Consider the following 26458-nt stretch of genomic DNA (forward strand, 5'->3'; position numbering starts at 1 on the left):
AAACCAATTTCCATTTAACAAGATAAGTGTTTTTTCTTTAAATATTCGGTCGGTATATGCATAAGGAAAACTTCATACCTTAAACAACGAAGATGTTTCCTATGGGCAACCTCAAAGGTTATTGGCAACAACAACCGTGTTATACATCCACTCGTGGCCCTCGTGACAACGTATCAACTTTTCTTCCAAGCGCTCCACGCTGGCGCTAAACCCCTATTAAACCCTTTAATTTTAAGGAATTTACAAATTGGAAAACAAAACATAAATTCTTGCATAAACTTCCAATCTTGATGCTTTTAACTGGCAGCCTTTTCCCCATTAATTCCAACCTGATTTGGGTCTCTTGATTCCATGTTTCTGAAGTTTTTTTCCACCAAAAGAAGCAATCTTTTTACACGCAGCTTTCACGTTGGTAAGTCTTTCAAAGTCTCAAATCCTGAAGATATTTTCTTTCATTCAATTTGTATCAATTTAAGGCAAAGAAAATGGACCGTCTTGGACAAATTGTTGTCGTCAAATCTCACAAACTCATTAGTGAATCGAGTTGTTTCAGAATTTCGAATGTCGCCCGATTTAGCTTTAGGGTTTTACAACAAGGTTGAGGAACAAAGGGATTTTTCGCCTTCTTTAGAATGTGTTTGTGTGTTGATACATGTTATGATTAGATGTAAACGATATGATGATGGGTTAGATTTGATTGGCAAGTTGATTCGAGAAATGGGTTATTCTCATTTAGAGGTTTTGGACGGGTTATGGGATAGTTATAATGCGGAAATTTCGTGTCCTAATGTGTTTGATGCCTTGGTTAGGGGATGTACTCTTTTAGGTGATGCTAATTGTGCTTATGATGTGATTGTAAAGTTGAGGATGGAGAAGGGTTTTATTGTTTCTGTTCATGCTTGGAATAACTTTTTCAGTTGTCTTATAAAGTCAGATGAGGTAAGCTGTTTTTGGAGAAAGTATGGTGAAATGATTTCATATGGTCATGCAGAAAATGTTTATACCTTTAATCTGGTTATACATGCTCTTTGTAAAGAAATGCTTGTGTCTGAAGCGATTGGGGTGTTTTACCGAATGTTAAAAGGTGGAATATATCCAAATGTGGTTACTTTTAATATGATTATTGATGGGGCTTGTAAAATGGGTGATGTTGGTTTGGGGTTAAAGTTGTTTAGGAAGATGGAACTGATGTCAAGGGGGATCGTTATGCCTAATTTAGTTACCTTTAACTGTCTTATAAACGGGTATTGTAAGTTAGGAGATATGGAAACGGTAGAAAGTCTAAGGGATGAAATGATGGTAATTGGTATTGAACCAAATGTGATGACTTATGCAACTTTGATTGACGGGTATTTAAGAAAAGGTTGTACAAAGGAAGCCTTTGGGTTATGTTCTCATATGGTAGATAATGGTTTGATTCCCAATGTTGTTATCTACAATTCCATGATTCATTGGCTTTACTTTGAAGGCGATACAACTACAGCTTCAATTTTATTGTCATATATGATAAAATCCAATATTTGCTTTGATAAGTTTACAAACTCTGTGTTGATTAAGGGGTTATCTAGAAACGGGTACTTGAATGAAGCTCTTGATTACCATAAATGGCTTGTGGCGAAGAATCTTGTTGATAAAGATCGTTTCTTGGAGAATATCCTTGTTTATTATCTCTTTAGAAGTGACAATGAACCAATGGTCAAACAGGTTCTCGATGATATGTTTGGCCGTGGGCTTAGCGCAGATACCGTCACCTATGGTACTATGATTGATGCATTTAGTAAACAAGGGAGTATATCATATGCGGTTCGGGTTTATGATGATATGATAAAGATGGGAAAGAAACCGAACTTAATTATCTATAATTCCATTGTAGATGGGCTGTCTAAGAACCTTTCTGTAGATATAGCTAAGATTATGGTGGATGAGTTGAAGAAGATAGGTTTAGTTGATGTTGTGACTTTAAACAGTTTATTAAACGGTTATTGCACGAATTGGAAGGTTAAGGAAGCATTGACTTTGTTTTTGCAAATGCAAGAAGATGGGAAATTAGTAAATAGAGTCACCTACAATATACTCATGAACTTCGTTTGCAAATTTGTATCGATCCAAGAAGCAAAGGAACTAATGGAGATGATGGTGGCTCAAGGTGTGGCCCCTGATTCTGTAACGTATACGATTCTTCTTATGAATGCTTGTAAGAAAAGTAGCCCAGAAGAAGTTATTGATATTCATGATGATATGGTGATCAAGGGAGTAATTCCAAATAGAAAAACATACGATGCTATTGTTGGTCCATTGCTTGGCTAAAAAAGTTTTCTTTGATTGGCATAGGTGCTTCAATTGAATCTACATACAAACTAGATGTACAAAAGGTACTATTACTTTGATTTATTGATTAACTCTAATTTTTTTTGTGCATTTTTTTGTTTTCTGTTTGTTATCAAAAGTACATTTTTCTGGAAAAAATATTAGTTGTATATCAGAATTACAAGGATACTGTTAATTTGTGTTATAAGCAAGTTTTATTGATTGAGCACTTGATAATATTTGTTACATGGTAAGATGAAATGTATGACTAGGCAAATAGTTTAGGGAGAATAATCAGTGCCTGATGCTAATTAATTGTATACAATTTCCCTCAATAATGATCACTTTAACGAATCCTCTCATTGTAGTTTCGTTAGAATTTTCCTCAGCGAAGATCGACATACAGACTGTTTATGACCTTGGTGGGACATAAGAAAGGCATGCACGTTGGGTTGTTTTTCGTTGCTATTTTCTTTCTTTTTCCAGGTTTGTTGCTTTTTTCAAGGTCAAAAACTTCTTATGATCATTGTTCATCACATACCAGGTAACTTAATTGATGCAAAAGCCTGTACTTTGTCCATTGTAAGCTGTACCTACCACGGAGTTTGGTCTCATGTTATCTGCTTACAGCTTACTTACATTATCTATTGCTTTAAATTTCCGTTTTGTATAATATTTCCTGAATGAACTCAGTTTTAGAATGTTTGGAGGTTAGGGTGAACATAAATCTTCTCAAATGGCTCTATGCTAGTCTTTATAGACTTGTACCATATACTTCCTTGCCCGAGCTCCAGGAAAAATAATAAAACGATACCAATCCTGCCATGGGTGGGTATGGGGGAGGTTGGATGTAAATGTCTTGCTACCTACCGATGTAATAGAGAGTGTCTCTGGGGAAAAAAAAGGCAAGGCCTTTTCCATATCACGCATTCTACAACTTGATTTGTTCAATTGCCAATATAATTCTGAATAAGGGTATATCCTTTACACTACTATTTTTTAACTATATATCACCAAATATGTTTCACATTATTATACAGTACAACACCTTAAAACATGTTTGGTAGTGTATGGCTAAAAAAATGGTGTTGTACGGATCCTAGAATTAGTATCTTATTACCAACTATGTTATACTCTGGATTGACTTGGTCATAGATTTAGGTGTACATTTTGAGGTTTTTTTAGCACCCAAAACTACATGATGTAAACCTTGTACATAATGCAGCTTAAGTTGTACCTTGCATAAAATTTCTTGAAACCCATGATGAACATAACAACATATAGCCAATTCTATTATGAGAATTGTACGGAGGAGGTGAGACGTAGATAATTTAATCTTTAATTGCTAGTCGAGTTATGTTATTGGCAAGAACACTTGGGAGTTAATAACGTGTATGTTGTGTGGCAAAAACATTAATAATAGAACTTGTGGGAGAGTTCATAAAAGGCAGCCTTTTAGAGGGGGTCAATTCTAATAATTTTTAAATGGCATAGAAAATCTTGTGGGGTCAATTTATAACTCCTCATCCATACATGATCATGATAATCTCCATCCACTCAAAAACCTCATCCACATTCCATAATTTCACACATACATTCATTCCACCATACAAAGAGAAAGATAAGATTTTTATCAAGAAGCAAAACTACATCACACATATTATTACCTTACCTCCATTGTGTTGAATTCTTGAATAGCCCAAATTCAAGAAGTAATCATGTCTTGCTCAAATTTAACAATGTGGGTATCTTCAAAACCATCACTTGATTCATCATCATCAGCCCTCTCATTCAGATCTTTTATCTCCCCGGTGCAAATTCCCAGCTCAAATCCGAACCATTCGAACCCGAAATCGTCTTCTTCGATCCAATGCAACCTTCGTGAGCTTCGTACTCGCATCGATTCAGTGAAGAACACACAAAAGATCACTGAAGCAATGAAGCTTGTGGCAGCCGCAAAGGTTAGAAGAGCACAAGAAGCAGTTGTGAATGCGAGGCCTTTTTCTGAAACTTTAGTTGAGGTTCTGTATAGTATCAATGAGCAACTTCAAACAGAAGATGTTGATGTCCCATTGACTAATGTTAGACCTGTTAAGAAGGTGGCACTTGTTGTGGTCACGGGCGACCGTGGTCTTTGTGGCGGCTTCAATAACTTCATCCTGAAGAAAGCCGAAGCACGAATTAGGGAGCTCAAGACGCTTGGTCTTGATTATGTTGTCATCAGCGTTGGCAAAAAGGGTAATTCATATTTCAACCGGAGACCACAGATTCCAGTAGACAAGTTTCTTGAAGGCAGCAATCTCCCAACTGCTAAAGAAGCTCAGGCGATTGCAGACGATGTGTTTTCGCTCTTTGTAAGTGAAGAGGTCGATAAAGTGGAACTCTTGTACACAAAGTTTGTATCTTTAGTGAAGTCTGACCCTGTTATCCATACTCTGCTTCCATTATCACCTAAAGGGGAGATTTGTGATATCAACGGAGTATGTGTGGATGCTGCTGAAGACGAGTTCTTCAGGTTGACTACTAAAGAAGGAAAGCTGACGGTGGAAAGAGACGTGGTTAGGACCGAAACCATGGACTTCTCGCCAATCTTGCAATTTGAACAAGACCCTGTTCAGATTCTTGATGCATTGTTGCCGCTCTATTTGAACAGTCAAATCTTGAGGGCTTTGCAGGAGTCATTAGCGAGTGAGCTTGCTGCACGGATGACTGCTATGGGGAATGCAACCGACAATGCTTCCGAGTTGAAGAAGAACTTGTCACGGGTTTACAACAGAAAGCGTCAGGCCAAGATTACTGGAGAAATTCTCGAGATTGTCGCTGGTGCTGATGCATTAGTTTGATCATGCATCTTTTGTGAATCGGTATACTTCTTAATTGATCTCATGTGTTTTTTTTTTCCGTGTTGAATTCGATTATATAATATGTGGCTTTACAGGAACAATTTGTGGACGATGTCGAAATTTTCAGAATTAATTGTAATCTGTGATGCTAATACTCCCTCCAAACAAATGGAATATGTGTATTTTTGATATATACGAGTATATGATAATAATAAGTTTTTCACATCTTGTGGTTGAGCTATGATGGTTTTTCAAGACTATCAGTCAGTCTTAAACTAAATCCAACACCTCGAGATTGTCTTCGAGCTCTAGTAGATTAAGTTTCGATAGGCAATTAAATTACCAAGTAAACTTAAACCGAAGCACTTGGGTCGGATTACTTGATTTGGAAATCTTAACTAGCTCGACAGCTAGGTGCTTTATGGAACTCGGCCAGGTGCTTGCCGGCGAGGTGAACTGTGAAAGGTGTTATGCTTTCCTGGTTCTATTGAGTTAGTGTTAAGTAGGTGATTTAGCCCTCTATGATATCTTGAGCAATCGGAGAAGCACTTTGATAAACAGATTTTAAGGAGGTTTTATTCAGCTTTCCACTTATATGGAGAAACTAGTCATTTTGATGAAATTCAACCACATAGAATAGAAATATTGATAAATAGACGTTGGTATGCTACATGCTCTAATAGCGGAGCTACAATTTGTTATTGCTTGTTCTCCATAGGGGTGGCGGGGAATTAATGATTCGGGTTCTTCAAATAATGTATTTAGGTTGAACTACGATAGTTTCAACTCCTGCCCCGGTTCACAGGTTTGTCAGTCATTCATGCCAGATTACCTTGATATTCTAGGCCAGATTACCCTGGAGTTTGTATATCTTAAAGAACTTGGTTCAAAGCAACTGAACCAGACCATATGGGTTTAGACGTGAAGTTCAGCTTACCTGGCCAAACTCCATATAGTTATTTTTAGTTATTACTTCGTTTTAGCAAAACTCAAACAAACTGAATCGTGCATACTCCTACTATTCTGTCTACCGAGACCTAGCATAGCTTATAGTCACGTGAATCTAGTACCAGGGCTATATTGCCCGAGTTTAAAGCTAAACACTACTAGTAAATGTGCTTATCTTCCAAAATTAAACGTTTCAAGAAGCTCTTGCCCATAGTTGACGCCTGCTACAAGATCGATCAATACTTCTATCCCTACAAACTCGCCTTGTTTAAGCTCTAGCCTTGTTATGTTATCAATTTCGGTGGTATGGTGCTTCCAAACAATTTCGGTTTCAAATTCTGGTTAGTATTTCGTTTCCGAAATTTTCGGTGGTATTGACCTTAATTTCAACTCCCAAAATTCGGTCGTATTAGTGGTTTTATCGGTTTCAATTTTATTTTATTTTATTAATTTTTTTTTTTTTACTATTTTAGGCCAAACTTAAGAAAACAAACTTTTTCTGACCTTTTTTCTTCCTTTAAGCAATCAAGCAACACGAACTAAAAGGGGGAAGAAAGAACGAAGAGACAGAGATAGAGAGATTAGATCTGCAATCGGAGGTGAAGACTAATAGAGAGAGAAGTATGTTACATAATATATAAATAAATATTATCTTAATCTTAATCTTATTATATACTACATAAAGACAGTTGAACTAATGAGTAATGACTTATTAACCAATCAAATCGTTCAATTTTATCAAATTGACTCTCGCTTATGTCATCATTTAGATTAGCTATAAATTAAAAATTCTAATAATCATTAACTAAATATATTATTATATTAGTATTTATATTAATTTGTAGAAAAAATCTCATTAATTTACACTTTTTTGTTTTACATCAATAATTTACATTTTTTAGCCCTCAATACTTAATTTATATTTATTTTTAGCATCAACTTTAGGAGATTTGTTAAAAAAAAGTTACAATAGGTATTTATATTTAAGTTTTTAAAGTCTCAATTGTCACTCAAATCAAAAATCCTAATTGTTATCAAAGAATATAAAAATAATCCTAATTGTTACATCTATATTATACATATATTATCTTTATCATTATATATACTAAAAGACAAATGACCTAATAGCTTATTAACTAATTATAGCTCTCGATTTTATCAAATTGAAAATCGATGATGTCATTTTTAAAAAGTTACAATAGGTATTTATATCATGAGACATGTGATTGAAAGTAAACCTATTCGTGTTATGAGTCCGCATCATAATCAAATACATATACTTGAATGTCAAGTACAGGATCACAAGTATGTTTATATTTTAATTCCTAATTATCTTTAATAATAATATCAAATTATGAATACAACTGGTTTCAATTAAAAAGTGTAAATTATTGATTAGAAAACAAAAAAAGTGTAAATTGGTGAGATTTTTTATACAAATATTAATATAAATATATTATATTAACATATTTAGATAATGATTATTAGGATTTTTAATTTATAATAAATAAATTTAATAATGACATCATCGATTTCCAATTTGATAAAATCGAGAGCTATAATTGGTTAATAAGCTATTAAGTTATTTGTCTTTTAGTATATATAAAGATAAAGATAATATATGTATAATATAGACATATCTATTGTGTCTTATATAAATTATTAACTACAACATAGACTTAAAATTGTTATGTAAAACTATACATATTATATGCAAACTTCTATATATTAAAAAATTATGGATATATTATATGAATGATAAAAAGTTATATGTAAAATATTAATATTTAAAATTACCAAAAAAACGATATTTTGTTTACCGGTCCTTGACCCAAACACCGAAGTTTTGGTCCTTAACTACTTAAGTTGGGTCTATCATATATATTTCTATTGAGATAGGGTTAATATATCCAAATATACTACAGATTCTAACAAGGACGCTAGTGCTATTAATCCTGCTTAGGCCTCTCTTTATAGGATACTACTTCTACCTACTTCTAACATTATTCATCTCTTCTAGACATACCAAGACACGCCCCTCCTTATAACCCCACTTCTAACCCACTTCTTACATTATTCATCCATTATTTTATTATATCATTTTATTTTCACAAAATTAAAAAAACACATTTTATTAAAATTTTAACACATTAAATTAAACTCTTTTTAATAATGATAACAAATATTATACAATTTCAACAAAATCTATATAGAAATTTAAGGTCTAAAAATTAGAAGTTTGAAATTATAATATATATATTTTGTAAATAGCTTAAATTTCAGGGGTCAAAAGTTAAATTACATCTTTTGTTTTATTATCATTCTTCTTCTTCAGACGTATATATATATATATATATATGGGAAAAGTGAGTATGAGGCTGTTATGCACTCAACTTGGGTGAAAAACCCTCACATACTAATATTTTAATATTTTAAATAAATACATGGCCCCCCCATGATTTTTACCTTTTAAAAAAAGGTATGTGAGGGGTTTTTCACCCAACTTGGGTGCCTAACAGCTTCATATTCTCTTCCCCCTATATATATATATATATATATATCTCACACAACACACATGCAACTCGTTTTTTTTGTTTTAGGATTAAAAAAAAGTTTTCTTTTAATCTGCAACGGAAACCATCAACTTGGGCCCCACTTTCTTCTCCTTTGCCGCGTCTAAATTCGAACGCAACCAACCAGACGCAGGTGGTGCTACTAGTGTCTTGGTGTTTCGCTGCGTGGGACGAGGGCTAAAAGCCCTATAAGGAACGGCCTTATATAGGCTCGTCAAGGTATCGAGCTTGATTCACTCCCTTAATTGGTTTGTTCGATTACTTGATTGTTTCTTCAGCTTTGAAATTGGAACCTCACTCAGTGGACTCTTATATTGGGCTTTATTAGGGCATGTCTTACTTTAGTTTGGATCTTAACTTTTAGGCTAAACCCAACTCATTAGACCATTTAAAGTGGTGTGTATAATCACTAGCCACCATCCCACTACTAGGGAAATCCTCTCCAACCACTTTCAACCACTAATCATATACAACACCTTCAAATTCATCACTAATCAACTACTAATTTTAAACCAATCATTTATTATTTATTTATTTTTAATGTCCGAAAGAAAATCGGTAAAACAAAAAGAAGAAAAGAAGCTTGTTGCTATAAAAAATAGTTAGTTCTAGAATCTAATGGTATTTGAAATGATAAATCAACAAAAAAAAATGTTGTGAACTTTGTTCCTCATAATTGTTGGAAATTTTAAGATTTACACATAACTTATAATTTGATTTTATGAAATGGTAAATTACATTTTTCGTATCTCGAAATTGACATGATTTGCACTTCTCATCACAGAACCAAAAAAAAAAAAAACAACACTCCAACTTGGCATTTTTTGCAATTTTTTACAGCGTGACTAACTTCATTAATAGTCTTCTGTTAAGTTGCCCAAGTGAAAAACACGTGGGGGCATTTTTCTTTTTCCTTTTCATTTCAAAATCACACTCTCGTGTTTCCTTTTGTCTTCTCTTATGCTCAAACATATACCAAACAAACCTAATAATCTAAAATCAATAACATTTGCATGATACAATTGAAACCCATGTGAGAACCATTGCATTGGAGGAACCATGAGAACCTTTATATTATTACTTGATATTCACATGTAAATGGTGTATGTGAACAAATTCGTGCATATATAAACAAATGAAGTTATCCCAACGTTTGGATAGAGTCTAGATATATGCAATTAATGCTTGGGTAGAGTCTAGATTAATTAATTTAGTTTTTTTTTTAATATATTTTTTTGTATTTGTATTTGTATTTAGTAGTTAGCAGCTTGCTAGTTACATTTATAATAAAATTTATGCCTTTTTTTAAAAAAATTTAACTCATCTATATATATATATATAAAAGCCTATCGAAAAGTGCTTATTTGGCGATCCCTCAGCCCGCCATGTCAGCAATTTCTGATGTGGCGTTACCAGAGTGATCTGAATAACACGTCACCAGCCACGTAAGCAGTTTATATGCTGATGTGAAATGTCTACTTAAGAGTAAATCGCTTTTTAATAAAATAAATATTGGAAGGGGAATCGAACCTACAACCTCTGGTTTTAAAGTAGACATGATTACCACTTGAACTACCACGATTTTTGTTTGTTAGCTGTAAAGTCACAATTGATAAACAAGCTTGTCTTACAATTATATGGTTCCAAATTCAAAATAAAATTTTATATACCAAATTCAAATCTTTATCTGAACGCAAATTTCAAATTTTAGTCCTTCACCTATTCCATCAAGGTTAGAGACTTTAGATCTCATTTTTAATTATTGAATTTAAATCTGCCATTTTTTCATTTTGGTAAATAAATAGCTATTTCAAAATTGGATTTTTTTCCCCAGTCGTAATCTTTATCCTTAATTCATAAAAAAATAAAATAATTTATTGATAGGGTTTTTGTTTTATTTTAATTAGGATTCATTTATTAATTCTTGATTTTTGATAGTTATTAATTTATAGAGAAAATGTTTTTTTTAAATAGATTTTCTTTTTGTAGATGCTATGATAGGTGATATCATTCACGATGCATAGGACGTTGTTGCTTATGTTAATGCATGTAAGATGCTCGATAAAATGATTTAAAGAAATCAAGATACATAGTATAAGGCATAGACCAGAAAGTTCCAACTTTCATTGTCGGTGAAGGCTGGAATTGATATTATATCATCGGTCAACTTGAAGTATGTGTTTAGTGTTCTTTGGTATTTTGACAATAGACTGTTATTAATGTTCTTTATGCATATATTTATCGCTTTTCTCTTCCGTAACTCCATGTATAGTCTAGATCTTTATTAAAGAAGTATGGTTTATATTATCATGTTAGACACATTAATTAGATCTTTATTGAATTGATAGGGTCTTCCACTTATTCGATGTTCTCGATCCCTGATCTTAATTAACATCCTAAAACCATATTTGTTAGTTTTCCTTTTTTATTTTTTCAATTTGTTTTATTTTCTTTAGATGATTTGTAATTTAATTTAATTAATTGATTTTATATTTTCTACATATGCTTTGTTTATTAATTTAATTTTATATGTTCCAATATAATCTTGATATAAATGGCTTTTGTAAAAATATATTCTTTTCATCCATGTTGTGTTCCAAATATTGGCATGATCCTTCCTAGACGAAAAGTAATGTTTTAATCGTTTTTTTGCCATCAGTCAAGTTTACTTGATAACATGCTCACTTATGGGAAAAAGTTGTGTTACTCACAATCGACTACAACAGTAGCAACAACAGGACTAGCTATTCATTTGTCCTTAGCTGCAATTGTGAGTTCCGTTATATGAAATGCATTTGGTTTCATGAACTATTGAGCTATTGTAGTCATGGTAGGGCTTGCATCAATGTTCCTTCAAATACATGTTCAGCCCTAAAGGAAGCTTGTCTTGAAATTGAAGAAGATCACATTGAAGAAGATCACACAACTGCTGATGGGTGACCCATTTACATTCTACATTGCTTATGCAAACCATCAAGTACAGCCTAGAACATAAACGTAATTGTATTTAGTATATAGTATTTATTTTTTCCCAACAGAGCCTATACGACCTTCTTTACTGTTATCCTTACATTCTTAATTGTTGTTGACACAAATGTACGTTAAATGGTTAGATATAGTCGTTAAATATCACAGATTCCATACATTAGTTATTGGGTTGTTTTTTGTTGTTTTTATCTAAAACGGGTAAAATAGGTCCTAATAAAATAATTGTTAATGTGGGAGCAGGTTGAGTGGTTTGAAATTTATCCTAAAGTTATAATTAATGCATATACATTTCTATTCATTTTTCTGTAAAGATTTGTCCTCATACTAATAAAAAAAAATTTGTATCATAATTAACACGATAACTCTATATAAGTATTTAGAAACGGACCAATAGCCCATTTTGATTGTATGTTAAAGATTGCACAGTTTCTTTCTAAATCCATGTAGACCCATTACCCAACTTGCTTGTCTTGCAAGTTCTACGTGCGATTTTGAGACTAGGAGTATGCATGCCAGAATAAAAGGTAGATAACATGATCGAATTGATTTAAGTGAATAATGAAAATATTTCAATGTCCATAATTCGACTATAAGTTTAATTAGTCCATGTAATCTCTCTCTCTCTATATATATATGGAATCATATCTCCAAGTGCTTAAGTGGTGATCTTCCATGCTTTACAAGTACAATTTTATCCTACTTGACGGATTTGCGTTTTTTTTTCTTATGGTTCTTTTATTCCTGTGTTGGTTTATGTGGATGATCTGCACATAACACATTAACAATCTCAAAAAATATAGTTATTTCATTATGCATTTAAACATGGGGTAACTTTATTTGTTATTCTCGAAAAATATAGTTGTTTCGATTTTTTTTGGTGTTAGTTTCATGAGAATGGGAAGTCTAAAGGTCCTTTTAAGTGGCAAATAGTGTTTTTTAAAGTAATTAAGAATCCTTGCAGGTGACTGAGAACAAAGTATTGACCCAATGATAAGAAGCATGCATGATGCCATGATGGTATTTAATTCCATCTAGGTATTAGTATTTTTTACTGTTAAGTTACAATGGCTATTGCAAGAGAGGTTGCTAATGTGACTCGACTTGGTATTGAGGTAGATTTTCAATCTCTTTAGTATCTTTCAGGTAGTCACGGGGTTTGGATTTGCGGACACTAAGCAGACATCTATTACATGTACTTATTGTTTTGAAACAAACACACATGTGTGTGTATATATATATATATATATAGTGAATTAGTGATAGAAAATGAATGAGAAGCATAATCTGTGTAATGTAGCATGAAAATTGATCATTAATCAAATAACCAGCCCCGAAAACAAAACCAAACACCCAGTAAAGACTTTGTGTAGCATATGAGATTTCCTTTGACATTATGCTTTTAGTAGTAGCTAATTGAGTTACTAAGATGTTTCAGGTGGATATAATTGTTGGTGAGGGGAATATCTTTCGTGGAGTCTCAAGGGCAGCAAGGCAGGAAGTTTTGGCCTTGATCATTCATCTGCATCGGCTGCAACTTCTTAATTTTTGTTCAACCAATCTTTTTCTATTTGCGTATGTCAATTTCATCTTTTCATGCATGTATATTGATAGACTAATTAATACCTATTAACCTAACTTACCACATCATACCCAATACTTTGGTGAAGTTTTGATGTCTATAACAAGATTGATTTGGTCATTTACAAAATGTTTGCCTGCTGTATTATACTATATACCATACTTAAATATGTTGTTCTTAACGTGATGGGAATTTTCTTTTCATGTCTATAGCAAGATTGTTTTTAAACTATGTTTTTATCTCTTTTGAGTCAAAAATATACACTATAACAGTTTATCCAAACCCTTCTAATGAACCAAACCCTCCTAAGTGAACAGAGAGACCATGTATATTATATGAGTAGTTTCGACTTTCGAGTAAAGTTTTGCCTACAAACAACTGTGCATCATCTGCACCTTAAAAACTATTTGTTTATATACAAATTATTTAGTGAATACATTATCATGAATATATGTACTGACTTATTTGAATTTGAAATCATATGATGGTTAAATCATGAATATAGTAATATACTCATGAAACATTCGGTTATTGCAACATGTTGTAGGGGTCAAGGTCATGGCAGTCAACTTTGTTAGATGTTAGCGGTTAAACCCGTGATAAGCTCACTTTGTTTTGGTTTTGTATTAGGTAGTTATTCTATGCTCAATATCATTACTTAGTTCAATATTCTTTCTATATTGAAGATTGCATTGTAACCCGATTATAGGAGATTTTATTCATAAATTTCGTTATAGGGCTGGGATGTTGGTCTCCACATTCGTACAAAACAGTTTATACCATATTCACTACCATGTTGTCAAAACTCAAAATATGTTGTAATAAAAAAAGAATGAAGTGTTTGGCCAACTTAAACTTTTCCATTAAACTTATACAGAAATTACATGTTTTGATCTGGTATCTCATCTCTATAATAAAATATTTGACGTTAATAAGTCATATATAAAACTTTTGAATGCTTTTGGATCAAAAAGTGTTTTGGATACACCCGGTTTTAACCTGTGCAAAACGTTGCCCACTTTAAGTGTTACCCAACCCACTTATTTTTCGACATCTTACCTTCACGTCAATATAAGTGAGTGATATACTTTATTATATATAATTATTCACTTGAAGTTATAGCATTCTTTTTATTGCATGTCATTTATGACAAATTGATTAGAAAATAAATTAGACCGGTGCAACGCATGAGTTTCACCTAGTTATGAAACAAAGGTTGCTAATTTCAAAGTTTCCAACCATCAACTAATCGGGTTTTGTGGTGCAAGAGTTATTTGATTTGAACTATTTGGTTTTTTAATAATTAGTAAATTACTCAATACTCAATTCATAAAAAATTTCATCATTTACAACAAGTACAAGCATTTACTTCATAATGTACAACTTTTTAAAGCAGACATTTGTTTAAAATGACAAATTTGGGTTGTGAATATATCACTTCCCAATTCCCATATAATCCAAAACACTCAAATAAAGTTCGACTTATATAGAAGGGTAGTAGATTAAAAAAGTAAACGCTTTCAAATTTTACTTTAGTGTATATATATATATATATATATATATTATAATTCAATTCATTCTTTTTGCAATGCAGACTTTTGTGTCATAATTACGTTATTACATTACAACTAGATTGATACCCGGTCGATGACCGGGTTAACCGAAAACAATGTAACCCTTTTGACTCAAAACTAACTCTTTTGGTCCATTAACCAATAACAGTTATTCATGTATAACACACCTTTTATGAACCACTAAAAAACTTGATTTGTTATTTCCATTTGAGAATTTAATTACATAGTTGATTTTGACATATCAACCTGCCAACTCATGTACTCAGTGTCATTAAAAAGTATCCTAGTTTAAATATTTAAAGTCTTTATTATTAAACTTTGATCTTAAATAGATATTTTTGTGTTATATACTTATATAAAACTTGAAAAGTTATATCATTTAAAAACACGTCTAAAACACAATCAATTTATATAACTTTTATTATGTATCTAACACAAATAAAATTATTTAAGGTTAAAATTGTAAATGTTAGACTTTGGAAATTAAAAATATAACACTTCTAGTGGGACGCGGGAAATATTAGTTTGATTGATCCGAATATTGTCCAGGTTGAAATTTCTGATCTTAACTTCAACCTGACACTAGTTTAAAACCCGGTTGGTGACATGCCTATGAAGTCATGTCGACTATAAGAAGTATAGGTTTCATTGGTCATGACTTCGATAAAATATCGTAAAAGATTGTCAACTCGTTTAGAATTCAAGTCTATTCTTTATAGTAATATAAAGTTTAAAATGAGATAGGGGCAGTACAATTTTTTTAAAATAAATGGACTAATACAGCCATGTTCTTAGTTTTATAGTACTAAGTACACCAAAAGCAAATATGTGTAGTCTATTTGCCTTCTTTATCTACAATATAATTTTCTTGTCAAGATCCTATCGGTGCCGTTGTAAACAAAAATAGCAAGGAAAGCGGAATAAACTACTTATTTTAAAGGCCGACTTCCATGCTCATAATGAGATTTATCCCTCACATCTACATTACACATCAAAATTTAACTAGTATGTATTTTCCATTTGAACATTGTGCAAATTTCTAGAAAAACGATTCTCATAATTTGAGGTTTTTAAATTTTTTTTTCTTCTTTTGGGTCTATTCCCATTCAAGTGAATTTAATTTCACAGAGATATAAAAGAAAAAAAATATCATTGAATATAAATCCATCAAAAAGTAAATACATAAAATTAGGAAATCTATAACTTTATTATTGTCCCACGTAATACGTGAGATATCATATTTAACTAATGACATGTTATCGTTTAATAATATCGTAAATTGTATACATAAATAAAAGATGTTGAAAAATGAATTAATTAGTATCATGATGGAAAAAATGTAAATTAGTATCTTGCTAAAATGAGTTAATTACAAATAAACAAAGTTTCATTGAAAACTATTACATTTACAATCAAAGTTAAGATATGTATCTATATAAAGAAAAAAAAATATAGAATTTCATGATTTCATGTTTGTATAAACAATTACAAAAACTTAAAAATATTGTATCAAGTGATAGTTTAAATATCAATATAACCAGATTTGTATTAAGAACTAAATATAGATTTGCGTTATTTTTAAGTCGTGTAAATATATTAGTCTTTTTTTTATAATATTTTATATAGTTTAATGCTTATATAAATACACACATAAAGAAAAAGTAATAAAACAAAAAATAACCTTATATAAAATATGAAAGCATCATAACAATATCTAAGGACTACACTTACATCTAATATTCATTTGATTACTCTCAAGCGAACTTACGAATACCATTTTTTTTAACAGATAAAATCCATCTTTTTAAAAGTTACGTATATCAAATTTTCCAATTAGAATTTTTTTTTTCACCTCTATTTAAGAATTCAATTTTAGATATTCTCTTAAGGTTTTTAACCTCAAAAAGTCTATATATTTTTTTTGTTTATAGTTACTTCTTTTAGAATTTTTAAAAGTGAATTTACATATTGTTATGTCCCAGAAAAGAAAGAGAGTGAAGGTCCACACTACTCCTTCACAAAAGGTCAAGGATGTGAAACAAAGTGTACAAGCTCATGCTGGATGGGAAGCTGTGGATATAAAGAAAGTCAAAGAAAGATTGAATTATAGAAAATATCCACAGACCATACTTCAGCTAACTGAAAAAAAGAAAGGCTCAATCCATTCCTAGCATTAGATGTACAAGAGAGGGTTATGAAAATGCTTGGGAAACCTATGATCTAAACAATTTGTTTGATCTGGGTTATACAGAGTGGGTTGAATTACATGATATTATCTTCAACAAACCTGGCATTCATAGAGAGACTGTCTTGTAAGCACTTGAGAAGAAATTGGCGATTAATGTGAAACACAAGATTGATATCTAAAGTCTTCCAAAGCCCAAGAATTATGATATGGAAGAAGATGAGTCAGAAGAGCCACTGAAAAGAAAGAGAAGAAAACATGTCAAGCTTGATGGTCCTGAAGGTGATCACACAGACTTCATCAAACAATTGAATCCTTCAGAACTACTTGAGCAATTGCACCAGAAGCTCTTGACAAACTTCTTCGCCATCTTAATCAGTCTCTGCCTGCTGGAGTACAAGATGCAAGGTGTGGAATGCACATTACTGGGCCTGAGCATGGGATGTACTTTGCAAATGCAAGAGGGCAACTCGTTTTTCAGAGAACTGCTGAGATCAAACAGGTACCAACAATACCTATTTACCTTGTACAGATTTTGTGTTAATTTTGGTGAGCAAGGTAATGGGTATGAGCAGTTTCTCATTGATGAAGGGTTAGATAGATATGTAGATGTTAAAGATGCCCCTTCATTTGAAGTTAAACAAGAAACTGTTGACATTTTAGGAGGTCAATAAGTTTGAATTGCAATATGTTTTTGTAATTCCTATTTGTAATGTTTAATGTATATATATAATCAGCTTTCTTGTAAAATAATTCATATCAGATTGAAAAGAACCCAAAAGATTCAAAAGGTCAAAAACTATTAGTAATATTTTTATTTGATTCTTTGTAAGCTGATAGTTAGAAAAGTGTGATTGGTTTTGTCATCGTCAAATAGGGGGAGATTGTTGAATCCCATGTTTGGTGATGACAAATCTGATACATAAACACTTAGAAATCTTTTGGTTCTTGTAATCTGATCTGGGTCAGACTAAGCTGACACAACTTGCGATCTATAACTGACCCAAGTCGAAGAGGATTTCTACTTGCGATCTATAACTGAACCAGATCATGCTTCATACTTTGTAAATGTTTATCTTATGGAAGCAAGCGTTGTTCAAGCTGCATCAAATTGTCATAGCATTCAATCCAAGTCGAAGAGGGGGATTGAAGATAGAAGACCAAGCTGGTAGTGGAAGTCAGCTTGGGATTAGCAGTCTGCTTGGAAACACTTAGACAGATTTGCTCTTGACAAACGAGCAATCTGTGTCTGACAATCAAGTGAAGATAACAACCTAGATTTGTTGATAAGGACAAATGACGTGACTAGGAAGGTTCCTAGGATCTAGGTTGGTGACAGAAATACATATGTGTGTCCATATACTTATTGGAGGATCAAAACGACGTGCTGCAGGTTTTGGGGACCACAAGTACAATGAAGGCACGATCAAATATTCCTTTGACGTCCAACAGAAGAACAATACGTGGCTTAATTGGATACCAAGAGAAGAATGACTTTCGCCTATAAAAGTCACATTCCTTGTATGCATATGTGTGGCATTCCTTAGAATCATTCTTCATACAAGTTCTCTATGCTCTTACACACAGCTTAGTCTGAACTTCTTGATTGTTGTTTGTCATTTCAAGGGTTGTTTAGATATTTGTAGGTTATCTTGTTTCCGCAACAACCCTGTAATTCTTTGTATAGATTTAATCTTAATAAAGGATTACATTTGAAAACCACAATATGTGTTCAAGAATGATTGTTTACTGCTTTACTGTTTTATTGATTCTTATTTTCTATATTATATATATCGCAATCCAAGTCTTTAAAACATATTTTTAAAGTTAGTTAAGAATTAAGGAAAAATTGTATTCACCCCCCTCTACAACTCTTTGTGTTCATTATACTTTAGTATATTTATACACTTATGGGACATAACACATATATATTAAGATTTCTAGCTTATGTGTTTATAGTTAAATTTTTTAGAAATTTTGAAATTTTAAATGGTAGAAACAATTGTTTTGTTGTATTTTTTTGAATATATCAAATTATTATGAAAGATTTCATTTTAAATTATGCTAATAAATTTTTAGATGCATAAAGATCAAGAAATAAACCTTAAATTTTTCTTAAACTATATTATTTTAATATCCATGAAGATGATATATAATAATATTATTATAAAAGCTACATTTGGTAAACTAAAAAGATGTTTAGGATTGCATCTTGAAAACATTATATGATTATTGTGTTTGCATAATGCAAATAATGAAAAAAAGTGTTTGGCAAACAGAATGTAGTTTTGGAAAAGCAGGTTGGGACATGTTATTCAAAAACGCAGTTTTTATTTGTAAAATGTATATTACAAACGCAACCCTAAACACCGTTAAATAACTATTAATTATGTTATAATGAAGACTTATGTTTATATCGTAAATTAGGTGAGAACAATTATTTTATGGTTTAATAATAAAGCATTATTTTCTATATTTATTGAGATGTTCCTATAAAATAAACTATAAGATTGTTGTCTAATTGCAATGTATTCGAACGACATAAGACAATTGTGTATAATTCAAATCAATAAGGTTATATTTTGTCTAAATATATAAAGTAGAAGGATTAATGTTGTGTTTAATTAATAATAAATTTGATAATAATAGCATTATTTTGATATAAGAGTTGTAACTAAAAGTTTGAAGTCATTTAAATGTTTATAGTATAAATCAAATAAAATGATAGTGATCTATTGTGATTTTTTAATATTCAAATATTGCTAAGTATGTCACAATCTACAACTTTGATGGACATATTATGATTTTGTAATATTCAAATATCGTTATGTATGTCACAGTTTACAACTTCGATAAACATATTTTAAAAAATATTTTACTATAAAACTCAAACTTTTATAATATATAGATCAAGTGTTTATTACTAAAAATGTAAACTAAATTTTAAATCATTATAAACTAACATCTAATATTGATAAAATTGTAACCACTAGTGTATGAGACACAGGCCTAAAATATAGTATATACTAAAAGGGAACTGAGCTAACCTCAATTAACTAATCACAACTCTCAATTTCTCTAATTTAATTAAATTAGCACATGTCATAATATAATTTACATTTTTTTTGTTTTCCATCATCAATTTACACTTTTAGTCTCGTTTCTTAAAATAATAATTTATTGAGATAAAATACATAAAATATAACACTCATATTTATCGCAAATATTCAACTAATTAAATAATAAGAAATAACCTTTTTAATAAATAAAAAAACTAACTTTATTTACAATTAGTATTAATCCAACTATAATTATAACTTATCAAATTATCAATGACTGTATGCATATACATAAAATAATATTATAACTGATAACAATTATATATTCCAAATCTTTCCATAAAAACAAATACCACAACAAAAACTACAAGAAGTTATTTTGATTGTATTGCTCAAAAAGTTATTATAACAGCAAGCCTTGACATGATATTAATAGATGAACAAATTAAAGACTTTCGTCAATTATCCAACAGTACATTCCACTACTTTGATTTTCATTACATTATTTATATTTGAATTACCGGTTTGTTCGTACATAATTTTAGTTACAATATTGAATTCACTGGTTTGTTCTTTAACAACTTTTTTTAGATTACATATATATAACTTTATCATTAATATGTCATAAACAATCCGTGTATTTGACATGAGTCTAAATCTAATATTAAGTTATTTAATAACATTAGATTTAGATTGATAAAAAATCATATTATCATTTAAAGAAATATAATTTATATTAGATTGTATGAGAAAAAGCAAAAACATACGGATATTTACTAAGCATAATATTAACTTACAATAACATTAGACTAACAAAATATTATGTTAGAACTTTGTACGAAAAATCCAAAACATACGGATATTTTTAATGCTTTTATATATTAATACTATATATAATTTAATTTAATATATAAGGTTATAGTTTGTCTAAATATATAAATTAGAAGGACTAATGTTATGTTTACCTAATAATAAATTTGGTAATAGTATCATTATTTAGATCTAAGAATTGTAATTAAAAATTTGAAAGTCCTTGTTTCTTTATAAAAGAATTTAGTACCTTATTATATATATATATATATATATATATATTAGTAGATAATAACAATAATATCAATAAGGATAATGTTTATTAAATAGTGTCACTATCCATGTGGCATTATTCTATTGGTTGATCTTACACCCCGCATTACTATTTAAATTTTATCATATCGCATCATGTTTGAGTGTTTTTCTTTCGATTTTCTTTGGTTTTTTGCACAATTTTTTTTAATAGTAACTCGCAGGCATACTGAGTTGTTATACATTCATGTCACCCCTGTACCACTATTCAGATATTGCCACATCACACTCGCTTGAATTCTCAACTAATATATTAAGTTTTTTTTTTTTGCCATATCACATCTCGTTTGAGTTTTCTACTACGGGCTATTTTTTGTTTTTTGCACACTTTTAAAATCTTGGGCAATGACGATTATTCATTCGTGTCACACCTCGTGCCACAATTTGTATTTTGTCACATCGTATCCCATTCGGGTTATCTACTACGGGTTACTTCTTTTTTTCGCACTTTTGTTCTTTTAGGTCATTTAAACTTTTTGTACCCATAACCCGTACCACTATTCGGACTTTGTCTAATCATGTTACACTTGAATTCTCAACTAATATATTAAAGATTTTACCACATTGCAGCCAGCTCTAGTAATCTACCAGTCTTTAGTTTCTTGCATACTTTCAAACAAACATATTTGTGATAGAACGTGTTTTGTTTAAACGATCAAAGGTTTAACACAAATACATTAAAATAATGTAACCGTTTTAATAAGATAATTGACACTATGCAACGGGGTTCAAAATTTTATTAATTTTATTAACAAATTTAGTATATAAGATGTGATGATGTCATAAATAGATTTCCTCCAATTAGATTAGTGAATGAAAGATTTATTGATTGTGCCAACTAGGCCTTTGTTTTAGCTATCATCTAGGTTTGGACATTAACTCTATATATATATGATAAAGATTAGACAAAAAAATTAGACACAAGTTCTCTAATATAGTGTTTCACTTAACTTTCTATCAATTATGCAAGTAACTTCTATTGCAGTAATTTTATTAAAATTGCTACAAGACAAAAAAAAATACGTTGCAATATTTGTAGGACCACGAATATTCATGGCCAAAAAACTCGTTGGTATTTGACAAATTTAGGCATGTACTATGAAAGTACCAATAATTGTACTAAGAAGTCGAAGGTAATTTGAGTAAATTCATAAAAGGGAAAAAGAAAACAAAAGAAAGTTTATGAAATGATACTATTTAAATTTTTTGTGCAAATCGTCCTTGAAATCGCAACATATATTAGAGAACTTGTATCATTTCTCTGTTGGTAAAAATTCAAAAGAAAGTGTTTGCCTTACCATTAAGCTAATTCTTTATTGGTAAAAATTCACAATATATATATATATATAATAAAATATTATTATTATATATAGGTGCAAGTCCATTGTGAACTTGATCGATTGTGGAAGGGAGTATATACAATAAAATATTAGAGTTAATTTCAAAAATGGTCCTTGTGGTTTACCAAAAAATCACGTTTCATCTTTTAAACTTCAAAATGATACTGGTAGTCCTTTATACGCGAATAATAGTCACGTTTCGTCCTTTAGTCGACCGTATAAAGGACGAAACGTGACCATCATCCGTTAGATTAAAGGACAAAACGTGACCATTATCCACTTATAAAGGACTACCAATGTCATTTTAAAGTTTAAAGGATGAAACGTGATTTTTTGGTAAAACCACAAGGACGATTTGTGAAATTAACTCAAAATATTATTATTATATATAAGTACAAGTCCATTGTGAACTTGATTGATTAGAGGGGAGGGAATGGCATCAGTGAACGACCTTAGTGTGTTGTGTCGGGTGGTAACACCGCTACCGTTAGTTTACCGGAGGAGAGAGGGTATCTTTTGCGGTGGAGTTTACAGAGTAGAAAGAGAAAGGGGATAAAAGAGAAAAAAAGTAGTAATTGGTTGTACTGTTGTAGCATGTGAGGCGAATCTTCTTTCTATTAGATAAAAGAGGATTGTTGTGACATCATCATTCCATAAATATTGCTTATTTGTCACATCCAAATTATTTCTTAATATTAAGTTTGTTTTTTTTAATTTACTTATGATGTCATAAACACTCTTATTCTTAAAGTTTATTGCATTTTTGTTTTTGTTATTTTATAAATTTATTTTTAAAGATATATATTTTTTAATTTTTTTAGAAAAAAACTCTAATAAATTATACATTGTCTTATAAGTTTCATCGTCTAAATAATTTTATCATAACATATTTTTAATTATTCACGTATTATGCGAGTTAATAAACTAATTATAACTTATAAGATATACTATTTTGAGGAGACGAGTGCTCTTAGACTATTGCAACTTCGGTGGCGAAAATACGATTTTATAAAACTTTGATTGATATACTCGGGTTAAACCCGGGTTAATTAGTTAGTTTTTAGATATAACTCAATTGTTATACATAACTCAATATATGGTTGAGTTTCCATTAGCTCATCACCTTAATTAGCTATAGGCTTGTCTGCCAAAAGTAGGCACAAAATATATATATATATACGCCCAGACACACACATCCACACAGTTTGGACACACACACGAATACTATTGTTGGGTCACCATCCCTCTAAAGTAATAAAAAGGACGTACACCCGGCCTGATCAACGTTCAAGTACTACTCTTGCTAGCTAGCTGCTAGCATATATATATGCAAATTATTAATATTTATTGGGAAAAGTGAAGGTGGAGTTGTCTCACACTCAAGTTAAGTAAAAAAACTCCTCATATCTTTTTTTTTTATTTCAGAAAATTCACGGAGGGTCCATCATTTATTAATTACAAAAATATTATAATATATTATGTGATGAGTTTTTTTACCTAAGTTTGGTGTGTGACAACCTTATACACACTTTTCCATATTTAATATATAGGTTTTAGGTAAAATAAAACAAATAAAACAATAGGTTTTTCTTCACTGAAGATCACCGTGCAACATAAAAATCATTGTGCATCAATTGCTTCGTGAATCTTCGTGTATTAATTTAACCATGATCCAAGGGTGAAGATCATGTCTTATTTATTTTACAATACCCAACTTTAAAATGCCAAAAAGTTTTTTTTTAAAAAAGCTATTCTAATTGATTTCCTTGCATTCTCATTAAATCAAAGGATTGATTTTCTAGTTATATGGCTGGGGTAATATAATATAATAATGAAATATACAAGTGTGCAACTCATTTTGACTTTAACCACTGAATAATCATTCATATATCCTCAAATGCCATATATCTACATCATCTAACCATAAACTATCTCAATCTTAATCTTATATATACTATAAAAGGATTTTGAAAAAACATTATATTATATATATATATATATATATATCATGTGTAAAAGATTACATATATTATATAATATATGTATTTAACATGGCTACTCCTATCCACAGCTTCCTAACTATAAAAGATAAAATTTCTTTTAATGAAACACTATAAAAGAAGCCCTGATGTATTTTTATATAAGCCTTTTCAATTATTGGTTTGTTTATATTGCTACTCGTAACATCCATTTTTTTTTCCTTATAAACCACAACATCCTCTCTTTTATGATTGTATCTAAATTGACTTTTCACTTTTTAATGCAACAAACAGCGATAATCATACTGTACTTTTTTTAACCGTTTGTTAGTAATAACAATTAGGTAAATAAGTTTGCCTTCAATACCTAGAGAATCTAATCAAAATAAAAAAAACATTATACGGTGAAAAACATGAGTTAAAAATGATATAACTATCTATTGAAACGTAACTTTGATGATTGACTCCTCCGTTGAAAAACTTGTATATAAATTGAAGGTTGATTTAGATTGAATAAGCATAGTTATCGATTTAGTCCTTGTCATATATCTTTACATGCAGGTCTTGATTGACCTTAGTTATTTATCTTCTCAACAAAAAAAAAATACGTCTTTTTTAATATCACTTTAATATTATTTTTGGTATTTTGTTCATGTTTATTCATTATTTGATATTGACTTGTTATGTTATTGTTATTTTTTTTTTTTTATCTTTTTTAATTTATTTTGTTGTCTATTGTAGGTTTTTATGGCTTTTTATTCTTCTACTAGAAAAAGTTTTATTATTTTACATTTATTTTGTTCACATTAGCTCATTAATTTATTTTGCTTATTATTTATATTTTTTTAAAAATTTAAAATATGACATATATTTTATTATTTTTTTAGATAAAAAGATCGTTGGTTCATGTTAAAGATTTGAAAAACCCAACACATGTTAATTATCATCTAAGACTTCGTGTTGTGCATGTATGGACTATGTCGGATTGGAACAACACAAAGAGAATCAAAACACTTAGAAATAGTTTTTTTTAATGAGTTGGTATCTATTTTTTTTCACATTTTTTATTAAATTTAATGATTATATTATGATGGTCATTGCTTATTTGGATTGTTTTAAGTTTTTATGTAATCCATTTGAGTTTTATTTTTAAGTTTTGTTTTCTAATTTTTATGTGTTTTTTATTTTTATGTACCTATTTTGTTATTTATTATTTTGATGTTTATATATATATATATAGTGAAAAGTTATTTTGAGAACCATTTTTTTGCGAGAACCTTTGAGAACTTTTCAAATCAAGCTCAACCGATGGTTATTCTTTACATGAAAATTGTTTTTTGATTGTTTTCTGAATAATTTATGTGTAATTTTGAAGTTTATAATTGTGTGGAGACATGAATTATCATCCGTTATACAATTATATGGAGATTTGGATTCTTGATTACATGTGCACGAATATTGCTATGATCACATGTAATCATAGCAATATTCGTGCACATGTGATCAAGAATCCAAATCTCCACATAATTGTATAACGGATGATAATTCATGCTCCACAAAATTATAAACTTTAAAATTACACATAAGTTATTCAGAAAACAATCAAAAAACAATTTTTTACAATCATCAATTGAGCTTGATTTGAAAAATTCTCAAAGATTTTCACAAAAAAAATTTCTCAAAATAACTTCACCCTATATATATATATATATATATATAATTAGAAAAAGAAATACCAGTATGGGTAGGGTACAATTCTGTATGTTAGTAGTACGAGTACTGATTTAACTAATTATTGAAGCAGTAAAGATTGTTTTGAAGTGTAAATGGTGCTTAGTCGTCCTTCTCTGTCATTGGATAAGGTTATAGTCTCGTCAACCAATCAATCCTCACCACCTTTCTCGAATCACAATAGCCCTTTTTCAGAGTTTCCCAGATGATTATCCATTCATTGATATTGC

The 26458-nt window shown here is 30.4% G+C and overlaps 2 protein-coding genes and 1 long non-coding RNA gene across 5 annotated transcripts; all 3 read left to right on the forward strand.

Annotated features, from left to right (window-relative positions):
• The first annotated feature begins 102 nt into the window (after positions 1-102).
• LOC122593895 (pentatricopeptide repeat-containing protein At1g11710, mitochondrial) lies at positions 103-2901 on the forward strand. The gene is made up of 2 exons (XM_043766346.1): positions 103-2372; positions 2676-2901. Exon 1 carries the CDS (start codon positions 352-354, stop codon positions 2305-2307), a length of 1956 nt encoding a protein of 651 aa, XP_043622281.1. The 5' UTR covers positions 103-351; the 3' UTR covers positions 2308-2372; positions 2676-2901.
• Positions 2902-3889: 988 nt separating this feature from the next.
• LOC122593896 (ATP synthase gamma chain, chloroplastic) lies at positions 3890-6796 on the forward strand. Of its 3 annotated transcripts, none has more exons than XM_043766348.1 (2): positions 3890-5171; positions 6621-6796. In XM_043766348.1, the coding sequence occupies exon 1, from the start codon at positions 4026-4028 to the stop codon at positions 5148-5150; it is 1125 nt and encodes a 374-aa protein (XP_043622283.1). In that variant the 5' UTR covers positions 3890-4025; the 3' UTR covers positions 5151-5171; positions 6621-6796. The 3 variants fall into 3 exon arrangements, with proteins under 3 accessions (XP_043622283.1, XP_043622284.1, XP_043622282.1); XM_043766349.1 differs by having other exon boundaries at positions 6629-6796; XM_043766347.1 differs by lacking the exon at positions 6621-6796 and adding an exon at positions 5246-5373.
• Positions 6797-12653: 5857 nt separating this feature from the next.
• On the forward strand, positions 12654-13277 carry LOC122590804. Its single transcript, XR_006322615.1, has 3 exons — positions 12654-12694; positions 12803-12851; positions 13095-13277. It is a non-coding gene; the product is annotated as an uncharacterized LOC122590804 (long non-coding RNA).
• The last annotated feature ends 13181 nt before the right edge of the window (positions 13278-26458 follow it).

The sequence above is a fragment of the Erigeron canadensis genome, chromosome 3 (genome assembly GCF_010389155.1).
Source record: "Erigeron canadensis isolate Cc75 chromosome 3, C_canadensis_v1, whole genome shotgun sequence".
NCBI lineage: Eukaryota > Viridiplantae > Streptophyta > Magnoliopsida > Asterales > Asteraceae > Erigeron > Erigeron canadensis.

Excerpts from the sequence above, each read along its gene's own strand:
- LOC122593895 (XM_043766346.1), top strand. The coding sequence starts at position 352 with ATGTTTCTGAAGTTTTTTTCCACCAAAAGAAGCAATCTTTTTACACGC.
- LOC122593896 (XM_043766348.1), top strand. The coding sequence starts at position 4,026 with ATGTCTTGCTCAAATTTAACAATGTGGGTATCTTCAAAACCATCACTT.